The sequence below is a fragment of the Humulus lupulus genome, chromosome 1 (genome assembly GCF_963169125.1).
Source record: "Humulus lupulus chromosome 1, drHumLupu1.1, whole genome shotgun sequence".
Taxonomy (NCBI): domain Eukaryota; kingdom Viridiplantae; phylum Streptophyta; class Magnoliopsida; order Rosales; family Cannabaceae; genus Humulus; species Humulus lupulus.
The window spans coordinates 283,411,541-283,431,851 of record NC_084793.1 but is presented as its reverse complement, the minus strand read 5'-3'; the positions used below and the strand labels follow the sequence as shown (position 1 = coordinate 283,431,851).

Below are 20,311 nucleotides of genomic sequence, written 5' to 3'. Positions count from 1 at the left end.
CCTTGAGAGAAAAGAGAAGGGTCGATTTGGATATCTTCTACTGCTTTCCTTAATTTGTTTTATCTGTCTTAGTTACTTAAGTTAATCTCTAGGCTCGAGGTACCAAAAATGTCCCCGAGAGCAAAATGGTAAATTTCCCCAGTATTCCCACCTAGGCTTCCTAACCTCAAATATATCTCCAATTATTTATTTCCATAACCCGATAATCCAAATAACTGTCTAATAGCCAAAATACCCCCTTGACTCACCCCGAGTCAAGTATCGGGTCCCGTTGTGACTTTTCCCGCTACTTGCTCCCTAGGATTGTCTCATGTCGAACGCTGCCAATATAAATATATCCACATAATAATGTGGTCTCAACAGTTTATCACATTTATGCCCTAACAGGCCAAAATTACAATTATGCCCTTATGATAACTCTACAAAATAGAGTTATTTTACCACTTTTTATGTGCTAATTGTTGCTTAATTCTTGAGTTTTTAATTGATTTATTAAGTTTTTAAGTAATTTTGAATTTATTAGGTTTATTTTGATTTTATAGATTTTTGTGTATTTTTATAGTTATATTATTGTAAAATGTTATAGTTTAATTATTTAAAATTAACATTGTTAAGTTAGGAGTAAAAAGATGCAATTTTGAGCTTAAATGTTTAAGTAAATTTAGTTTTAATTAATATTTTCATGGAACTTTTATTGTATATTTTATTATTGAAAATATCTAGTTTTAATTTAATTTATGTTTATTTTGTAAAGAATCATTTCTACTCTTGAAAAGAAAGAAAAATGAAGGAAAATGTGGTATTTTCAAGGAAAAGAAGGGAAAAAATAGCATTTTTCAAAGGCCCAATGCCTGGCCCTCTTCTCTGCTGCTAGCAGCCTTCAACAACCCTTTGCTCACCCCAGCCGTACACCAAACTTCCACCTTCAGGTGCTTCTCCAGCTGCGCCCAGCATCACCTCACAACCGCCAGCACAGCTCCAGTCGTGTCCTCCAAAGTCACGCCTGGCACCTGAAGCAAGTTGCCCCAGCCCATTTCCTCTAGGCCCACGGCCCAACCCCAACACCAGCTGCTGCTCTTGCCTCCATTCGGCCCAGCTCCAATCAGCCCACTGTGGGCCTGCCCTCATCTGCCAGCCCAAATCCACTTCAGCAGTAGCCTCCATGCAACTGCCTCCCATCTGCCAACCACATTGCCAAAAGTCACATTTTTCTTCCCAATGTTTTTTTTCTTTTCACTTAAATATCAATTCACTTTTCCCTATTTTTTCTTACCTAAATAAACATTCCTAATTCATTCTTTTTACCCTAGGCTTTCACTAATCTTCCATCCAACCAAACATTTCATCTTTCCAATACCCTTACACTTACTCTATTTATCCTACCACTTCCCAACACAATTAAATTAATCAATTTATTTATTTTAATTTGATTAATTTAATCTTCATATTTTTCCTATAAATAGAGTCTTGTAAGACCATTGGGATGGCTCTTCTTCATCTTTTCAACATCTTCTACACTTCATATTTTTCTCTCTTCTTTTCACTATTTTCTCTCTACCATTTTCATCTTTTGAAGAGCATGTCAAGTATGTTATTTTGTAATTTTTATTTCAATCTAGTTATGAGCTTCTAATCTTTTTCAAGATTATTAAGATGATGATGAAGCAAAATGTAACTAGATAGTATTTTTTGTTGTATGTTGATTTCTCATTTGTACAACATTGTTTATGGATTTTTCTATCAAAGATATGCATTTTTCATCTATTATTGATTGTTAAAGCATATTATACTTAGTTCTTCATTATGAAAAAATATGATATTCTTTTATTAAATGTTTTTCATTAAATTGTTCACATCTAATTCTTAGAGCATAAGTATCATATTTTGCCTAAACATAATCTCTTTGATTTTTTGTAGTTTCATTAGGTTGTAACACAACTAATGCTTAGAAATTATATCTTATATAAGTGAAGAAAAATCATACCTTTTCGAAAGTAACTTGTTCTTGAATAGAAAATGTATTTTGAAAAAATATAGTGTGATTTATTTCAACTATATCTAAAGTTGGGAATCAATATACTTATAAATATTATTGAACTTGCATTTTGTGGATTCTAATATCTTAATAATCTTATTTTACATATCTCATTTGAAAACCATTTTTCTATTTAATTGTAAATCTTTTTATTACTTGTCTTTTATTTTTCTAAAACAAAATCTCATCAAATATTTGGAACTAGGTTAGAGTCTTCTTGCTTTGTTTGAAATAGTTTCTTTTGATGTTAGTCAACTCCCATGGGTTCGACCTCGCACTTACATGAACATTATATTCCGAAACGATTCGTGCACATGCGAGTATAAATATTAAAATACCCTCTTTTGGGTTCAACACCTTACAAGCTAAACAAGGCATGCATGCTTATCTAGTACTCATAAACATGCTTTTCACATATCCATATAATCATAAGATCATGCATATCACATAATCATGCATTTTCACCATTAATTCACATAACTTCCAATTATGCCCTCCCGGCACACTAATAAAGGCCCTTAAGCCTTATTAGTCATTTTGGGTCGTTACATAAATTTTTTCTTCCAAATCACCATGAAGAAATGCATTGTTAATATCCATTTGATGGAGATGCCATTTTTTTAAAGCAGCAACGACAAGTAAGAGTTTAAGGGTATTGAACTTAGCTACTGGAGCATAAGTTTCTAAATAATCGATCCCTTGTTGTTGGATATATCCTTTAGCAACAAGGTGTGCCTTATATCGATCTATAGTACCATTGGGTTTGTATTTGATTTTATATACCCATTTGCTACCAATAGCCTTGTGTCCAGGAGGTAAGGAAGTAATAGTCCATGTATTATTATGCTCAAGAGCTTGTAATTCTTCTTTCATGGCTTGTTTCCATTCAGGATAAAGTGACGCTTGTGTTGTAAGATTATGGATCAAGGATAGTATGAGTATTCAAGACAGCAGCTCGAAATTAGATATAGGATGTGAGGTTGATGCGGAAGCATGAGAGTAATGGTACACAAAATCATTAAGATGGACTAGTTTGGTTATAGTGCGTACTTTGCGAGTGACAGTTTGTTTTGTTGGGGACTTTGTGGTTTTTATCAAAGTCAGTTGAGTAGATTGAGGAAGTATCATTGATGGGATGATATTTGGTGAAAAAAAAATCATCAATGTATGTGTGTTGTAGTTGACTTTGAAAAGGATATATGGTTTCATGAAATTGAGTGTCCCTTGAGATGAATATTAAGTTTGTTTCTATATCTAATAAGTAATAGGCTTTCATGCCTTCGGGGTACCCGAGAAAAACAGAGGCCCGACATCTAGGAGAGAATTTATGCCTTGAGCTAGTGAGTGTGGATCCATAAGCAAGGCAGCTAAAATTTCGAATATGATCATACAGTGTTTGCTTTTGATAAAGGATTTCAAAAGAGGTTTGGCCTTTCAATAGAGCCGGAGGGGTTCTATTAATGAGGTATGTTGATGTTCTAATGATATATGACCAATAAACTAATGGTATGTGAGATTGAAATAATAGTGCTCTACCAACATTTAAAAGGTGTTGGTGTTTTCTTTCAACTACTAAATTTTGTTGTGGGGTATCAACACATGAATGATAGTGCATGATCCCTTTAGTTGCATAAAAAGATGTTAAATTTAACTCTTTTGCATTGTCTGTTCTTATTTCTTTGATGTTGATAGAAAATTGAGTGTTAACCATTTGGAAGAAAGAGGGAATAATGTCTTTGACATCAGATTTGGCTTTGAGAAAATAAGTCCAAGTAAACCTTGATTTATCATCAACAATAGTTAAGAAGCACTTGAAGCCTTCAATACTTATGATGGGAAAAGGTCCCCAAATATCCAAATGTATTAAATCAAAAAAAAATTCAGCAAAATGATTATTTGATGGAAAAGGTTATCTTTTTTGCTTTGTCAAATGACATATTTGACAATGAGAATGGTGAGCTTTTGGAAAAGAAAAAGCAAGCTTTTTATTGATTGATTTCGAAATGTACAAAGATGGGTGTTCTAGGCATGTACGCCAAAGGTTTACACCATTAGAAGTAGTACAAGTAATAGAAAATTTTGTGCAAGGTACATGGGTAACATCTTGCTTGAATATGTAAAGATTGTAAAGTCTTTCAGTAGTCTCAATCTCCAATTTCCAGGTTGGTGCCTGGATTATACATAATGTAGTAGTAAAAGATACGATGTTAGATATGGCTTGGAGAAAATCATTGACAGAAAAGAGATTAAGCCTGAAATTTGGAACATAAAGAACATTAGTAAGAATGATATGTTTGTTATGAACAATTCCAATATTATGGGCAGCAATGGTTTCTCCATTAGGCAAAACAACATTTGGAGGAAAAGAAGAATTGCTAAAAGAGTGAAATAATGATGAATCATGACATATATGGTGAGTAGCACCACTGTCAATAACCCAATAAGCATCAAAATTTAGAGAAGGGTTACCAAAAAAGTTTGATGCAACTTGTGCAGGAGTGGTTTCATCTTGGAGAGTCTCTATGACCCGATTGGGTTCAACCCGAGGAGCATTGCTCTGAAGTTGTTGATTGAGTAATAAAATGAGTTGCTGGCAGTGATTGTTCAAAGCTTGGTTTAGTGTAGAGGCCGAAGGGGCAGAGCAAATCTGATTTGTGCTTGTGTGATTGATAGCAGAGTTTGATCTATCAGATTTCTTTTTGTCACCATAACCAGGAGGAAATCCAGGTAAAAAGAAACACTTGTCCACCAAGTGACCTGGATTGTTGCAATGAGAACAAGTGGGTCTTGGTTTCTTGTTTCTTGAAGGATATGATGGATTGGAGACAGTCGAAGCAATACTTATGGTTTGTGAAGAACCAAGGGTTCTCTGTCTTTCTTCTTGAACAACCATTGCAAAAACCTTGGAAAGGGATTGAAGAGGATCGAGGAGAAGGATTTGAGCCCTTACTGAGTTGTAGCTTTCATTTAGGCCAGTCAAGAATTGGAGAACTTGTTCTTGGTTGAAGTAATCACTGAATTTTTTTCAAAGCACCACAAGAACAGTGAGGAGCTAGTTGAAATTCCTTCAATTCATCCCACATGGATTTGAGTTTGGTGAAGTAAGATGTGATCGAGTGATCACCCTGATGAAGACCTTGAAGATTGGTCTTCAATTCAAAAATTATGGGTCTATTCCCTTGGTTGAAACGGTCAGCAAGGTCACTCCACATATCAGAGGAAAGATCAAAGAACATGATGCTTTGAGCAATGTTGAAAGAGACCGAGTGTAGCAGCTAGGACATGACCATGTTATTACACCTGGTCCAAGAACTGAAAAGGGGATTAGAAGAATTACGTTTCGAGAGAGTATTATCAACAAACACTGTCTTGTTTTTGGCAGCAAGAGCCATGGAAATGACTCTCTTCCAAGACTGAAAGTTAGGGCCATTAAGGAGTTTGAAAACGAGAAGAAGTCTGGAGTGATCTCCTGAGCTCAGAAAGTACGAGTTGGAGACGTCTTCGTGAACTGGTCGATTGGGTTGCCAGAGAGTTGTGGAGCTGTCTGCCATGGTCGATTGGAGATCACCATTGACTGGGAGATCACGAGCATGGATGTTGTAAGTAGCTTTTGGGTTTGAAGAGCGATGTGTGCGCGCCATTGATGCAGATCTTTGGAGAAGAAGATCTTAGATGTGCATTGATACCATATTAGTGCAAGAGCACTTAGAAGAGAATCAGAGGAAAAACAGAGAAAAAGAACAAAAGAAATATCTCTTTATTAATGAAACTTATATGTATAAAAGGGGCTGTTGTCATATATATAGGCAACTGGTACAACAGAAACTAATGAACCACTTAGGCTAAAATAGAAATTAGATATCACTAACTAATCAATAACCTAATACAAGTATGCTAAATGACTTAGTGATACTCTAATAGAATCAGAAGGAAAGTCGTCCATAGACTTGGCTTGAATCTTTGCGGAAACCAAAGAATTTGGTTCAATTACCACCACACTAACTGGTATGTTATCCATTGGTGTGGAATTGGCAGCAAAAGAAAGTAGACAATAAAAAGAATTAGAGTCAAAAGTAGAAAGATAAAACAAGGGAAAGATACTGAATTAAAAGGGACAAAAAAAAAAACCATACCAAAAATACCATCATAAGTAGGTGGATAGTCATCCAATAGCTTAGCCTAACCCATAGCCACAAAAGAACTCATACCAATATCACGAGTACTAATTGATGCACCAATAGGAGGTGGAGAAGGGATAAGAGGAGAAACTAAATGGTCAAAACAAAAGTAGGAAATAATTAAGGGAAATAATTAAATGAAATAATGAATGTATAGAACAAGAAAACAGATAGTAAAAAGTTGTGAAAATATCACTCTATCCTAATTGAAAATATAAATTACTAAACTATATAGCAAAATTATTATTTAGTCTTTTGTTAAATAAATAAATTACTTATTTTTATTAAGAAATAAATAAAAAAGAAGAAGACAAAATTGAAGGACTTAATCTCAAAAATGAAAGACGAACGAAAATAATTTATTTATGTTTAGTATATATATATATATATTATGTAAAAGCTAACATGTAATTTTTAGTTTTATTTAAAAAAATGTATTAATTTAATTTTATTACGTTTTTTCAATTATCATATAAATTTAAATAAATAAACAATGTGATATATTAAATCAAAGCATTTATAGTTTTAAAATGAGTTTATATCTTCTTAGACCTTGTGTTTTGTCTCATAACCTGTTTGGACCATGTGTTTTGACAAATTACTTTTTGGATCATATGTTTTATAAAATGGTTCAAATAGAATCTTAAATCCGATTTTGATCAAAGTTTTCTCAACTGAAATCACAAATAATTCACCAAACTAACAATTCAAAACAAATATAAAATCATTCTGCTTAAAAACGGTGTTGTTATATTCAATTTTTTCTTCATCAAAATTGAGTTTAAGGGTCTATTTGAACAATTTTACAAAATATAGGATCTAAAAATGATTTTTTTAAAACATGTGGTCCAAACAGGTAATCGAAAAAAATACTAGATCCTAAAAGGTATAAACCCTTTTAAAATATATATATAATATGATAATTTTTTTTTTTTTAAAATAGAAAAACTGTTAGACCAATAATTTTTTAGATACACCCTTTTTATATATAATGATATGGTCCATTATAGTTTTAAAATTAACTATTTCTTTTTCTAATTTTCTTTTAGAAAAAATGTCTATGAATGTTAATATAATAAAATACTAAAAAAATTCTAAATTAATATAAAAATAAAAAAGTTTATTGATCAAATTTTAATTATTTAATTAAAAAATTAAATCCAACAAAAATTTATATATATAAATATATATTATTTAATTAATTACTAGAGAAATTAAAATCAGCAATTTCTCATTAAAAAATAAATAAACAGCAAAATAAGAAAATATGTGTATTCATCTCTTATTTAACTATTATATATATGTTTAGGTAAACAAAATACCTTATTTATTGCATATCACCAAAATTTAATATTTTTAAAAAATAATAATTATTATATTATCACTAGAGACAGTGTATACACTAACCTTAGGGATAATATAATTACTATTATTTTTTTAAAGATATTAAATTATGGTGATATGCAATAAATAATGTGATTTTGTTTACTCATATATATACATTGTTAATTTTTTTAAGCAAAGAATTTTATAAAAAGAATAAAGATATAAATTAATGATTCTAACTAACTAAATAATTTAATACCTAACTAATGTAAAAATATATATTTATATAAATAAATCATTAATTTTGTAAAAAGCAAAGAACTAAAATAAATTAAAAGAATAAAGTGTTAGGAATTACATATATATATATATACATGATCTTATTTGTTTTTACGTAAATCATATATTAAACAAATTAATATAAAAACCTAGAAGATGTTTCTATAATTGAATTAAACAGAGATAATAATAATAACGCTTACATTATATGTAGCGGAATGAATAAGTTCTTCCTTCAATTTCTCTAACTTTTATATTCTTTATGTCGCAGGGCATCACCAAGAAACTGAACCAATATTCAAATTTCTTCACATTCTTCCACAATATTCTTAGAATCACCTAGACTAGAATGGACAATTCTCAACACATGAGATAGATACAAAGAGAATAAGATAAGAGAATATAGAGGCTTAGAAAATTACTTTTATTGTGGAGATAGTCTAAAATCCTAAAGTATAAAAAACTAGATGTTTTGTTCTTTTTTTTTTTTCAACTTTCACTTAGTATTCATTTTATAGGTTCAATTAGGTAACTTATTTAATTAAAAAATCAATAAAAAAATAGGTAAAATCAGCCCTTAGGTCGAAATTCTCATGGGCAATAGGCCCGTGAAATTTCTCATTTAATTATAAGCCCGTTAAACTTTAATTCAAAACCCGTATTATTTTCTATTGATTGATTAATTAAATAATTATTTAAATTATTTATCAAATTATTTATAATTTGAACTTTGATTTAAACTTATTTATTAATTTGGACACCAATTTTTCTTAATTAATAAATCTGCATTAAAATCTCTTTTATTCTCTAAATTGCATAACTATGTGATATTATCCAAAATTGACATAGTCAACTTTAATAATTTCAATTGATGATTATCAATTAATTGAGACTATTTAGATGATTTTATCCATGGTGTTGTGGGGATCATGGACCTATGAAATCAATTACCAATAAGTTATCATAAATTTAACAAATAAATTTATTAACTTATTAATTCATCGTGACTCTACTAAAGACTCAGAATTGCACTATTAAATTCATAGAACGTTCTATAAGCAATATAGATACGTTATTAGTTATTCATTGTTACAACCATAATTATCACTCAATCCTCTATAGACGATCTACAATGAGATGAGACTAAAATACTGTTTTACCCCCATTGTATTTTATCCTTAAAACACTTAGTTTCTTGGAAATGATATTTTAGTAAACTAATATTAATTACTGAAATGAGATCTCTATCATTTAGGACCTCGAACTAAACTAAAAAGAAATCGTTGTTTTACTTCTTCATCAGAAGCTATAGATATTCATATCTATAATTAATACTCCCACTCAATTATATTACGGAGTTCCCAAAATGTAAGTATGGACTAGTCTGTATGGTAAGCTGGTAACGAACAAGTCAAAGAACTCAAATAGCACAATCTGTAGAATACTAACTACTCAGAATTGAGATTGAATTGACATATGGTCAATTATATGATATGACTAGAATAGATAATAACAGTATGTCTTTTTATCTTCTCTACAGTCAATATCAGTCAAGTACAATGTAATAAATACATCCGATCTTATCTACTTTGTTAATGTTCTGAAAAGAACATAACGCTACAATGTATAAGTAGATCATATCCTAGATTGACAAGTCAGTGTAAATCATGTACACTAACTAATATTGGGACTAACTTATTTTTGAACATATAATCAAATTTATATTACACTGTGATTACGTCACTATAAATATGATTAGTTATATGATCGAGATTTAATAGAAATTTATATTAAATAAATAATCATAAAAATAAAATATGTGAGTAAAATAATATTGCAAGTCGAAAATAATTTATATTATTTTATTGATAATAAAATGAGATTAAAAAAAAATTGAGTTTTAATTAAAGCATAAAACTCTAACCTAAAGATGAAAATAAAATGTCCATCAGTTCCTCTAACAAATTAACTGAACAATTTCATGTAGATTGTAGTTGATAAATTATATACTTATTAATAAATCATATAGTTAAATAAAAATAATAATTTTTTTTTTCTTACTACACTATTAAAAAATATACCAAACTACTTATGTGCAGGGAAGAAAAAGCCAAGATTTTTGCACCACTTCCTCTTGTTTGACTATTGTTCAGCGAGTGTTGCAAGCCGTCGTGGGGATTGCTAGAGGATGTGGGTATAATAACAATCAATGTATAAATTAACACAGTTACAGCTTACAGATGTGGTGGTTCTTAATTCTTATGTGACACCAAGAAGAAGAAGAAGAGAGCATTCGGTTTATTTGAATTTTGAAAGACAAGATTTTTGTGGGTACCATCCCATCCCATGTTTTCAATTTTCATGGGGTTTTGGTACTAAAGTTAAACCCCTCAACTCAACAACCTAACGTAATCCTACTCCTCTGTTTCAGACTCAGCCATGGAAGCGCTGTCAGGAGCTCCTCGAATCCCTCTCCGCAAGTTCGAACCAGATACCAATAAAATCAAACGGAAGCTCGTCGAGAAGGGCGTCGACCCTACTCCCAAGATCATCCACACCCTCCGCAAGAAAGAAATCCAAAAGCACAATCGCAAACTCAACACCCAAACCGACCGAGGCCCGCCGCCTCCACCTCATGTCTCCGAAGAATCCCACTTCAAGACGCTAAAACGCGAGTATAAGGACTTTACTAAAGCGGTGAATTCGAAGACGGGTGTTCAGACGGTTGGAAATCCTTGGGAGAGGCTGGACAGTCTCAGGTTAAGGGAGCTGGCCGGAGCGACCACCGAGTACGATGGAGAGAAGCTGAGAAGAGAGGAGCTGAGGGAGTTAGGCCAAGTGTTTGAGGCCCGGAAGCGCGACGAGTTGCGGTGGGTTCTGGAAGATGACTTAGAGATTAGTGAGGAGATTTTGAATGGCGAGAAAAAGGTTTGGGACCCATTGAAGCGGAGACGAGGAGAGGTTGAGGTGATTCAGTTTCTCGTCGATAGGTTTGTATTGGAGTTTTTTGTTTTTCAACGCTAATTGGGTTTTGGAAATTTCGTTTTTTTAATATCTCGAGGATGATTAATGGTGAGTTCTGTTTTGATTCAGGCTCAGTTCTACTAAGCTTGCCATTAAGGACTGGAAGCTTTCGAGGATTATGAAGCAGTCGGGACTGGCGTTCACTGAGGGCCAGTTGCTTAGGATTATTGAAGGGCTTGGTGCGAAGAGATGTTCACAGACAGCAATGGCTGTAGTGGAGTGGGTATATGAAGATAAGGAAAGGGGACGAAATAAAAGCAGGTAATTTTGATTGCTCATATGAAGATTTTGTATTGTTGTTTGTGCTTGTTCTTATGAGTTATTTTATTGTGAGATGGTCACTTTGTTCTAGAAGAGTTATAGGTTCAGAAGCTTGGATCATAATGCCGCAGTAAAATATTCGTCTAAAACGATTTGATACAAAAACAAGGTTTCTCATTGTCAGTTCCACTGCATAACTCATGAAGTTGTTCGTACTTCATAGTGAGTTGAAAAATTAATTTGGTACATAAAGTTAGTTCTTGATAGGACTTGATGATGATGGGGGTAGTCTTGGTTGTCAGTATATGCAATTTTTCTGGCTGATGAACTGCTTTAGATGAGATTTACTGGCTCTATATTATTATAATTTTTACTCTTACTTCCAATAAGTTAAGCTAAAATATTGATATATCTTGTAGGTTTGTTTACACAAAACTCATGGCAATTCTAGGGAAAGCAAGGAAGCCAGATCATGTTCTTAATGTTTTCAATCTGATGCGTGTAATGATCAAGAACTTTTGGAAATTTTTAATTCAGATTCCACTCTGTATATGATAATGTTGGACTCTCTAACACTAGATCATCCAGGGAAATCGTCATATATATCCTGACATGGCTGCATATCATAGCATTGCTGTCACACTTGGTCAAGCTGGTCACCTGAAAGAATTGCTGAACATTATGGAATGTATGGGAAAGAAGCCTTCTAAAATTAAAAATATACACTTCAAGAACTGGGATCCTGTTCTTGAACCTGATGTTGTTGTATATAATGCTGTAAGGCAGCCTTTTTATTTATACATTGCCTGGTATAGATTACTCTACATTTTGTTGGCATTTAAATTTCCTAATTGTTTACCAGGTACTGAATGCTTGTGTGCCATCCCAGCAGTGGAAGGCAGTGTCTTGGGTTTTCAGTGAGATAAGAAAGAGTGGTCTGAAACCTAATGGAGCTACTTATGGACTTGCTATGGAGGTAGCTATCGCATGATTTGTTCATTTGTTAGTTATATATGCATGAGTCTTAAGCTGACTGTTATTGTTGGAAAGGTAATGCTACAATCTGGAAAGTATGACCTCGTCCACGGATACTTTAGAAAAATGAGAAAAAGTGGGGAGGCTCCAAAAGCTCTAACGTATAAAGGTAAGTTTTGTTAGTACCTTTCCTGGAATTGTTCAAGCATGTTTAGTGAATAATACATATTTGTATGCATGTCTCTTCAGTTCTTGTTAGAGCTTTGTGGTGTGAAGGGAAAGTGAATGAAGCTGTTGAAGCTGTCAGGGATATGGAACAAAGGGGCGTGGTTGGAGCAAGCAGTGTATATTATGAGTTAGCTTGCTGCCTCTGTAGCATAGGAAGGTGGGAAGATGCAATGTTAGAGGTAAATTTGTTTGTTTGTGAATTCTGGATCCATTGTGGCAGGCTTTCAGTATAATTTATCGTGCAACTTTGAGTTGTGTGATGCCTGTGGATGCTGCTCATATAATTGATACTACCAAATATTTATACTGGAGATGCTTACTAGTAAATGAAAAACCTAGAACAGAGGATTTGTTTTGGTCCTCAAGTTCAACCTTGAAGCAGTGGACTAGCTTTTTATTACTTATCATTTTGTGATTTAAGCAGTTGTTTCTACTTCTATAACATGCAAAGACTTGTTAAAAAGTATTTTCTTTAAGACCTAAACATTCGAAAAACTAATATGAAACCATTATTTAGGGTACTTAGTGATGTTTATTGTTTAAATATGGCTGGTCCAGTGGTCCTACCGCCCCGCTGAACCCTGAAAATCTTCGGGAGATTAGAAACTTTAGCATTTTGCTAATGCTAAGCACGTCCCATCTCCCATGAGCAAATCACAAACTTAATGGACTTGACCATCTGATGTGACCTACCCCTCATTGATTTTTTTATGATTATAGTAAAATGTTAAGAATGCCCTTATTTTCTGAATTTTGCAGTCACCTTGTTTCTTGCTTACACCAGATCCTGGAAGTTAGAATGTTCTTTTTCTTGATTTCTCACCTTTGAGGCTTATTTGTATTTGTATTTTGGTTGGCCCAGAAACTTTATTTTTCTTGCAACATAACTGCGCAGGTTGAGAAGATGAAGAAATTGTCTAATGCTAGACCTTTGGCAGTCACCTTCACCGGCATGATAATGTCTTCTATGCGAAGTGGACATATTGATGACTGCATATCTATTTTTGAAAATATGAAAAATCACTGCTCCCCTAACATTGGGGCCATAAATATCATGTTGAAAGTTTATGGCTGTAACGATATGTTCTCTAAAGCTAAAGAGTTGTTTGAAGAGATAAAGAATGCTAATCCTGATTCTTATCCATCTTTGGATGGTCCTAAGACGCTCCTCGTCCCAGATAAGTACACGTACAGCTCAATGCTTGAGGCATCTGCTAGCGCTCTCCAATGGGAATACTTTGAGTTTGTGTTCAAGGAGATGGTTATCTCTGGATACCAGCTAGATCAAACTAAACATGCATCACTACTTCTGAAAGCATCCAGAAATGGGAAGGTAATTCCTTTGTCTTAATAAAAGTGATAATATATTTATGCAATCTAATATCTAAAGCAAATTCCAAATATATTTTACAATGTTTATGTTTAAACAAATACTTCATGCCAGGATCTTATTGCCAATAAAAATGGGACTCGCAATATAACTCAATTTCACGGTGAAACATGGATATTACATTGCTGTAACGGCAAAATTTTACATTATAGTTTTCACTGTCGTTTGTAATGCTAGTTACTGATTGAGCTTAGTTATGGGAATTCAGCTAATTTTTGTTCTTAATACAGTGGCATTTGCTGGAGAATGCATTCAATGCTATCTTAGAAGCTGAAGATATTCCTAATCCTTTGTACTTCACCGAAATGGTGCTCCAAAATGTAGCTCAAGAAGACTATATGAGAGCTGTCACCCTGGTAAGTGCAATGGCTCTAGCCCCGTTTACAATCAGTGAAGAGCAATGGAAAGAACTTTTTGAGAAATACAAAGACAAAATCAGTCGGAATAACTTAGAGAAACTGCTAGATTCTTTGGATAACGGTAATATAAAATCAGAACCCACAGTCGTGAACTTATCGAGAGCATTGCACCATCTCTGTGAATCTGGCATGTCAGGAATGTTTTCTAGTTCCATTGCATATGGCAGTGAAAACGTAGGTAAATCATCATTGGATGATAATGTAGGATTGATCTTTGGTGAAGACTCCAACTCTGATTCCGACTCGGATGATGATCTTCCTCTTAACAGAAGTGATGTCTCATTCAAAGTGTCATCTGTTGTTGAACCTAGCTCCAGCATAGATTTCACTGGCATGGAGTTTGATCTTGATAATTATGGGGAAAGCAACCTTCCAACCAGCACAACAGGCATAACTACGGATGAAGCGTCAATTGATGACTCTAGTGATCCTTTACATGGTAGTTCCTCAACAATTGGTGTAATTGAAAGCTTGGTGGATGTGGATGAGACTGAACTTGAAAAACTGTTAAATGGGGTTCATCATTCGGATAAATCTAATTTGCCCTCTTCATATGAAGTTCTTGAGGCTTGGAAGGAAAGCAGGAGAAAGGATGGAGTCTTGTTCTCAACTCGACTTGGCCAGAAATGAGTAGTTTTTTGGTGTCCGTTTTTTTTTTTTTGGTCTTTTTTCTTCTTTCCCTTGTTGCTGATGTGTGATTGTATATATATATATATATATGTATATATATATATGTATATATATATATGTATATATATATATATATGTATGCATCAGAGAATGTTTCTATAGTAATCTAGTATACTCATTGGAGAAGAATGTTAAATATAAGTGACAATTAGTTGGTGTGGAGGAATAGGAATAAAAATTAATATGGATAAAAAAAATGATGAAAAGATTATTAAATTTTTTTTAATCTTGCATTTTGGAATAGTATTTTTTTTTCATATTTTTAAATAGAATAGAAATTCTAGTAAAATAATAGAAAAATTATTCTATTGAAATGATATTATATTACTCTAAAATATTACCAAGGGATGGAGTAAAAATTAATTTTTTTTCTAATCTAATACTCATAACCAAACAATACAAAAGTTACAAAATCACTATAATGTGATTTGTATGATTGGTAACAGGTAGAATATAAAGTTCAATAAGATAATTAATACATTTTTAATTAAATAATTTACGTGTGTTTGCTATTTAGTATATAATTTATAATTTTATATGACATAAACTTATGCTTAAAAATATATATAATTTGATTATATTTATGTTATATACATGAAAAAAATTATGTAAATAAAAAATTGAGAATTTTCCACAAAGTGCTAAAATTAGCACTATTCTTACAAAAATACAAATTGGCGGTATTCTCAATTGTTTTACTATTCTCAAATAATTTGTACACATTTATATAAGTTTAAATATTCCACAAATATTATTTGTACACTCCCGAGTCTCTTCGCTTACGTCAACATCATTATTAAGCCTTTTGATTTTTTTTTATTTATTTCTCATTTCTAACACTGTGTACTTATTTCTCAACTCACATTTTCATAATTTTTTTTCCTTTCCCAATGACTCACTTTTTTTCTTCTTCTAATCACTCACACAAAAGACAAATGCAAATAGCTAAAATATGTTTATATCATTTTATCTAGCATCCGAAATAGGATAGCCCCACAATTTAATAAAAATAAAAGATGATAAATATGCAATAGTTGGTAAGTGATAAGTTTTTGACACCCTACCCACTTGTTTTTACACATTTTAATCATTGTCTTTTTTTTTCTTACATGTTAACCAATACACAATACTCATTTTAGTTTCTATTTATCTTCACTATATTCTTTTCTATTCATATTCTCCATCTTTTTTTTAGAGATTAATATATTTTTTTTAATCTCATATTCTTCATTTCATAACGGTTACTTCTCGGTCAAGATCAAGTTCTAACTCTCCATTCACAAATAAAGCTCTGACTCTCATGTTGTTGCTTTTAAATTTATGTTATGTTGTTTGTTAGTTGTCTTAATGTTGTTTTTATGCATATTACATTTGTGTTAGTTGACTTTTTTTTTTTTTTTTTGCTTTTTGATGTTGTTTAATTGTAGTTTTTCATTTCAGCGTATCAATTTCAGTTGCATGTAAATAAAAAGATTGTTGTCATCTACTATTTTCAGTGGCAAATAGCATTATTTCACATTATTTCACTTGATACTATAGTTGAATGGTTGTTGTTTCAAGGATGCGGTTGTTGGGGTTTTATGCCCTAATTAAAACTAAATTTATTTGTAATCTCATTTTATTATCAATAAAAGAATAGAAATTATTTTTGACTTGATCAATCCCTTTGTTCACATATTTTATTTTCATGATTATTTGTTTAATATAAACTTTTATTAAATCCATTGCATCTAGCTAATCATATTTATAGTGACGTAATCATAGTGGAATATAAATATGATTATATGTTCAAAATAAGTTAGTCCTAAGATTAGTCAGTAGACAAGATTTACACTGACTTGTCAATCTACAATATGATCTATTTATTGCCAGAACATTAGCAAAGTAGATAAGATCGGATGTATTTGTTACATTGGATTAGACCAATATTGACTTTAGATAGATAAGTAAATGTACCGTTATTATCTAATATAGTCATATCATAAAGTTGACTATATGTCAATTCAATCATAATTCGGAGTGGTTAGTATTCTAATTGATTGTATTATTCAAGTCATTTGATTTGTTCGTTACCAGCTTATCCTACGGACTAGCCCATACTTACATCTTGGGGACTTGGTAGTATAATTGAGTGGGAGTGTTAATCTTAGATATGAACATCAATAGCTTCTAGCAAGAAGTGAAATGATGATCACCTTATAACCTGGTTCAACGAGTTAAATGATTGAGTACTCATTTCTGTGATTAAAGTTCACAGAAATATCATTTACAAGTAGGAGTATTCGTGGTGCGGGTGGTGCGGTTTTTCTCTAATTTTTTGGACCGCACCGCATATGCGCTTTGAACAATTTTTCAAACCGCAACCTGCACCGCATAAACCTCAAACTGCATAAACCGCACCGCAAAAATGCAGTGTGGTGCGGTGCGGTGTGGGCGGTTTATACATATCGCGAAATAATTTAACAATTAAATATTATAATTAAGAAAGATTCATAATAAATCTCATAACCATACAGTGTTTAACAAAATAATTAAATGTATAACAAGCTAATAAACTTTAAGCAAAACAATAAAAATATAACATACTAATAACAAATAAAAAATGTAATATAAAATTAATTATTATTTTAATTAAGGAGGAATATATTTATATTGAAGTAGAATATGTGTTAGCATCCTATGAAACATTATATATTTTTTCTAGATATTGTGTATATTATATTATACTATATAAATATTTATGCATTAACTTTAAATGTAGTAAAATTTTAAAAAATAATATAAAAAAGTTAATATATATAATGATGCGGTGCGGTGTGGTTTGAACCACATTTATAAAATTTAAAACCGCAAACCGCATCGTACCGCGCGGTTTGGCAAAAATACAAACCGCAACGCGAAGGGTTCTAAATCACAAATTGCAATGTGGTGGGGTGTGGTGTAGGCGGTTTGTGCAGTGTGGGCGGTTTTATGAACACCCCTATTTACAAGGAATTTAGTGGTATTTAAGGATAAAATACAATAAAAAGTAAAATTGTAATTTGTACCTGTCTTAGTTATAAATCATTTATAGAGGATTGAATAGCAAATTATGGTTGTAACAATGGATAACATATTTACTTTAAGTGTAAAGCGTTCTATGAGTTCAAGAGTGCAATTCCGAGTCTTTAATGGAGTTACGAGGAATTAATAAGGTAGTGAAATTATTCTATAATAATTTTACGGTAACTTATTGGAGCTTAAATTCATGGGTCATGGTCCCCACAATGTCTTTGATTAAATTATCTATATAGTCTCAATTAATTGATTTAATTATCAATTAGGATTGTCAAAATTGTTTTGTGTCAATTTTGAACAATTTCACTAAGATGTGAAATTTAGAGAAAAAAAAGAGAATTTTGGGCAAATTTATTAATTAAATTTGTGTCAAATTGATAAATGGTATTAAATCAAGGTTCAAATTATAATTAGTTAATTTGAATAAATGATTTAATTAATTAATTAATTATTGTTTAAATATAATTTTAATTATATATATAAAGTTTTAGTAAAACAAATTTCGTATATAACAAAATTTGTTGATAATATATATTATTTAATTAATTAATAAATATTTTGTTTTATTATATAATTATAGAAAATAATAGTATAAATTTAAAAGACTTTTATGCTTTGAATTTAAAAATGGAAAAATCTCAAGGCTTAGCAAAACATCTAATATTAAGCCATATATGGATATTTAAGCTATTATTTTAATTATTTAATTAAATTAAATTAATCCTAAAATGTTGCTATAAATAGGGACTTAAGTCTAGGGTTGTCAAGTAAGTGTGAAAAAGCAAAAACCTAGACTCAAAAGAGACCTATTGTGGCTGCCCAGCACTACACTCTTCTTCTCAATAATTTTCCCATCTCATATGTTGAGAATATTCACCCTAGTCTAGGTTATTGAAGATCCAGTTCACTCTCTTGTTATTATTATGCAATAGAAAGGAACGAGGGTTAGAGAGAGTGAATGAAGGATTCTCAATATCCACTGCAAAAAATTAAGATTCTTAAACTCTGTTATTTGATTTACTTTATGAAATTCATTAAAAATATGTTTCTAGGTTGTTTTATATGTTAATTTTTTTAATATAGGACACATACATGAAAATATTTATGATTCTGTAAAATATATTCCTAACAACTAACCTCAGAGTCTTGGTAATCAATATTTTCATGCATGAATATGTTTAATGAATTTTGAGATATTTTTAGCATAATTGATTGGATTTTGTTTTAGGATGAAGCATATTGTGTTTATGTGTATTTGTTGCATTTTTTTTGTTGGTTTGAGGATAGAAAAACTACATAGAATTTTAAAAAAAAAACGGGGACTGATTGGGCAGTTTGTGTGCTGGGCACACAGTAAAAAGTCATCGGGGACCCTGGGCTCGTACGGCGGCACAAGCTTTTTCCACACAAAAAAAAATTATTTTTTTCCAAAAATATGTTAATTTTAATTATTATCTTTTTATTAATTTATTTTGTTAAATTAATTCAAATTGTCAAAATATCTTCTTTTATAACCATAATGATAAAATTGGTTGTTTTTATTTTGAAATTAGATATTGATTTTTAAAGTTATGGTAATATCTAGATATTTTGGTTGAATTTGAAAATATAAATTTTTATGATATTTTGGTTATCATAATAATAAAAAATTAATTATTTTTTCATAAAAATATAAATTAGTTTTATTAATATCTATTAGATTTTTTGTGCAATTATTCTATAAAATCAAATATCTCATAGATATTAAATTTAATATATTTCCTAAAATAACATAATTGAGTTAATTGTTGATAAATAAAATCAAAATTAACTTAGTTAATTGTTGGTGGATTTTATTTAAATTGACTTAACTATTTTACAAAATTGTAATTAATTATGAATTTTGTGTAGATAAATTCTAGATTAATTAATTGTGGTGTTTTTGCAAATGTGATAAACTGTGATATTTTTGCATAAACACACAGATATTGCTCATTTAGTAACATGATTAAGATATTCAATTATGTGACATATCTGTGAACTATATATGATTTTTTGCAGTTGGGCTTAGATGTTTATAGTAGCCCATATGTTTGGATATATATATGTGGTTTTGGTTGTCAAATAAAATTTTCATAAAGTGATAGGTTTTATTTGGGTCCATTCAAAAATGTAAAGTTCAAATTCCTCTCTTGGGGTAATTCCACTTGTGAAGGCTCATTTGCTTTGCATGATTATAATGGGTCTAATCAATTAATAACAATTAATAAAACGAATGTTTAAATTCATGTATTTTGGGCCTTGTGTGGAAGTAGGGGGGCCTTAGTAATGGGTACGACATACTGAACTCAACCCTCCTCCATGCAAACTCAATTGTTAAGGCCCATTTACCTGAGTTGGACTTAATTGTCTTAGGTTTTAATTTTTTCTAGATAGTTGAACCTAATAATTGATTAGCAACAAATTAATT

General features: G+C 31.2%; 2 protein-coding genes across 3 annotated transcripts; one reads left to right on the top strand and one right to left on the bottom strand.

Moving 5' to 3' along the window:
- Window positions 1-870: 870 nt before the first annotated feature.
- On the bottom strand, window positions 871-5,676 carry LOC133778296 (uncharacterized). The gene is made up of 3 exons (XM_062218182.1): window positions 5,336-5,676; window positions 4,083-5,049; window positions 871-1,179 (listed from the first exon to the last, which is right to left on the bottom strand). Exons 1-3 carry the CDS (start codon window positions 5,674-5,676, stop codon window positions 871-873), a joined length of 1,617 nt encoding a protein of 538 aa, XP_062074166.1.
- Window positions 5,677-9,938: 4,262 nt separating this feature from the next.
- On the top strand, window positions 9,939-15,021 carry LOC133807587 (pentatricopeptide repeat-containing protein At5g67570, chloroplastic). 2 transcript variants are annotated; one of them, XM_062245815.1, is made up of 10 exons: window positions 9,939-10,145; window positions 10,250-10,808; window positions 10,912-11,103; window positions 11,523-11,604; window positions 11,692-11,880; window positions 11,966-12,079; window positions 12,154-12,247; window positions 12,328-12,485; window positions 13,202-13,639; window positions 13,927-15,021. In XM_062245815.1, exons 1-10 carry the CDS (start codon window positions 10,028-10,030, stop codon window positions 14,743-14,745), a joined length of 2,763 nt encoding a protein of 920 aa, XP_062101799.1. In that variant the 5' UTR covers window positions 9,939-10,027; the 3' UTR covers window positions 14,746-15,021. The 2 variants fall into 2 exon arrangements, with proteins under 2 accessions (XP_062101799.1, XP_062101800.1); XM_062245816.1 differs by having other exon boundaries at window positions 10,011-10,149.
- The last annotated feature ends 5,290 nt before the right edge of the window (window positions 15,022-20,311 follow it).

Bases quoted from the DNA above. Each gene is read 5' to 3' on its own strand.
- LOC133778296 (XM_062218182.1), bottom strand. From the start codon at position 5,676: ATGGCGCGCACACATCGCTCTTCAAACCCAAAAGCTACTTACAACATC. The intron at 5,050-5,335 runs GTGTAATAACAT...AAAAAAATTCAG, and splicing joins CTTTTCAGTTCTTGGACCAG to TGATTACTTCAACCAAGAAC. The intron at 1,180-4,082 runs GTAAACCTTTGG...TGTGGTTGGCAG, and splicing joins CTTGTACTACTTCTAATGGT to ATGGGAGGCAGTTGCATGGA.
- LOC133807587 (XM_062245815.1), top strand. From the start codon at position 10,028: ATGTATAAATTAACACAGTTACAGCTTACAGATGTGGTGGTTCTTAAT. The intron at 11,104-11,522 runs GTAATTTTGATT...TATATCTTGTAG, and splicing joins AGGGGACGAAATAAAAGCAG to GTTTGTTTACACAAAACTCA. The intron at 11,605-11,691 runs GTAATGATCAAG...TAGATCATCCAG, and splicing joins ATGTTTTCAATCTGATGCGT to GGAAATCGTCATATATATCC.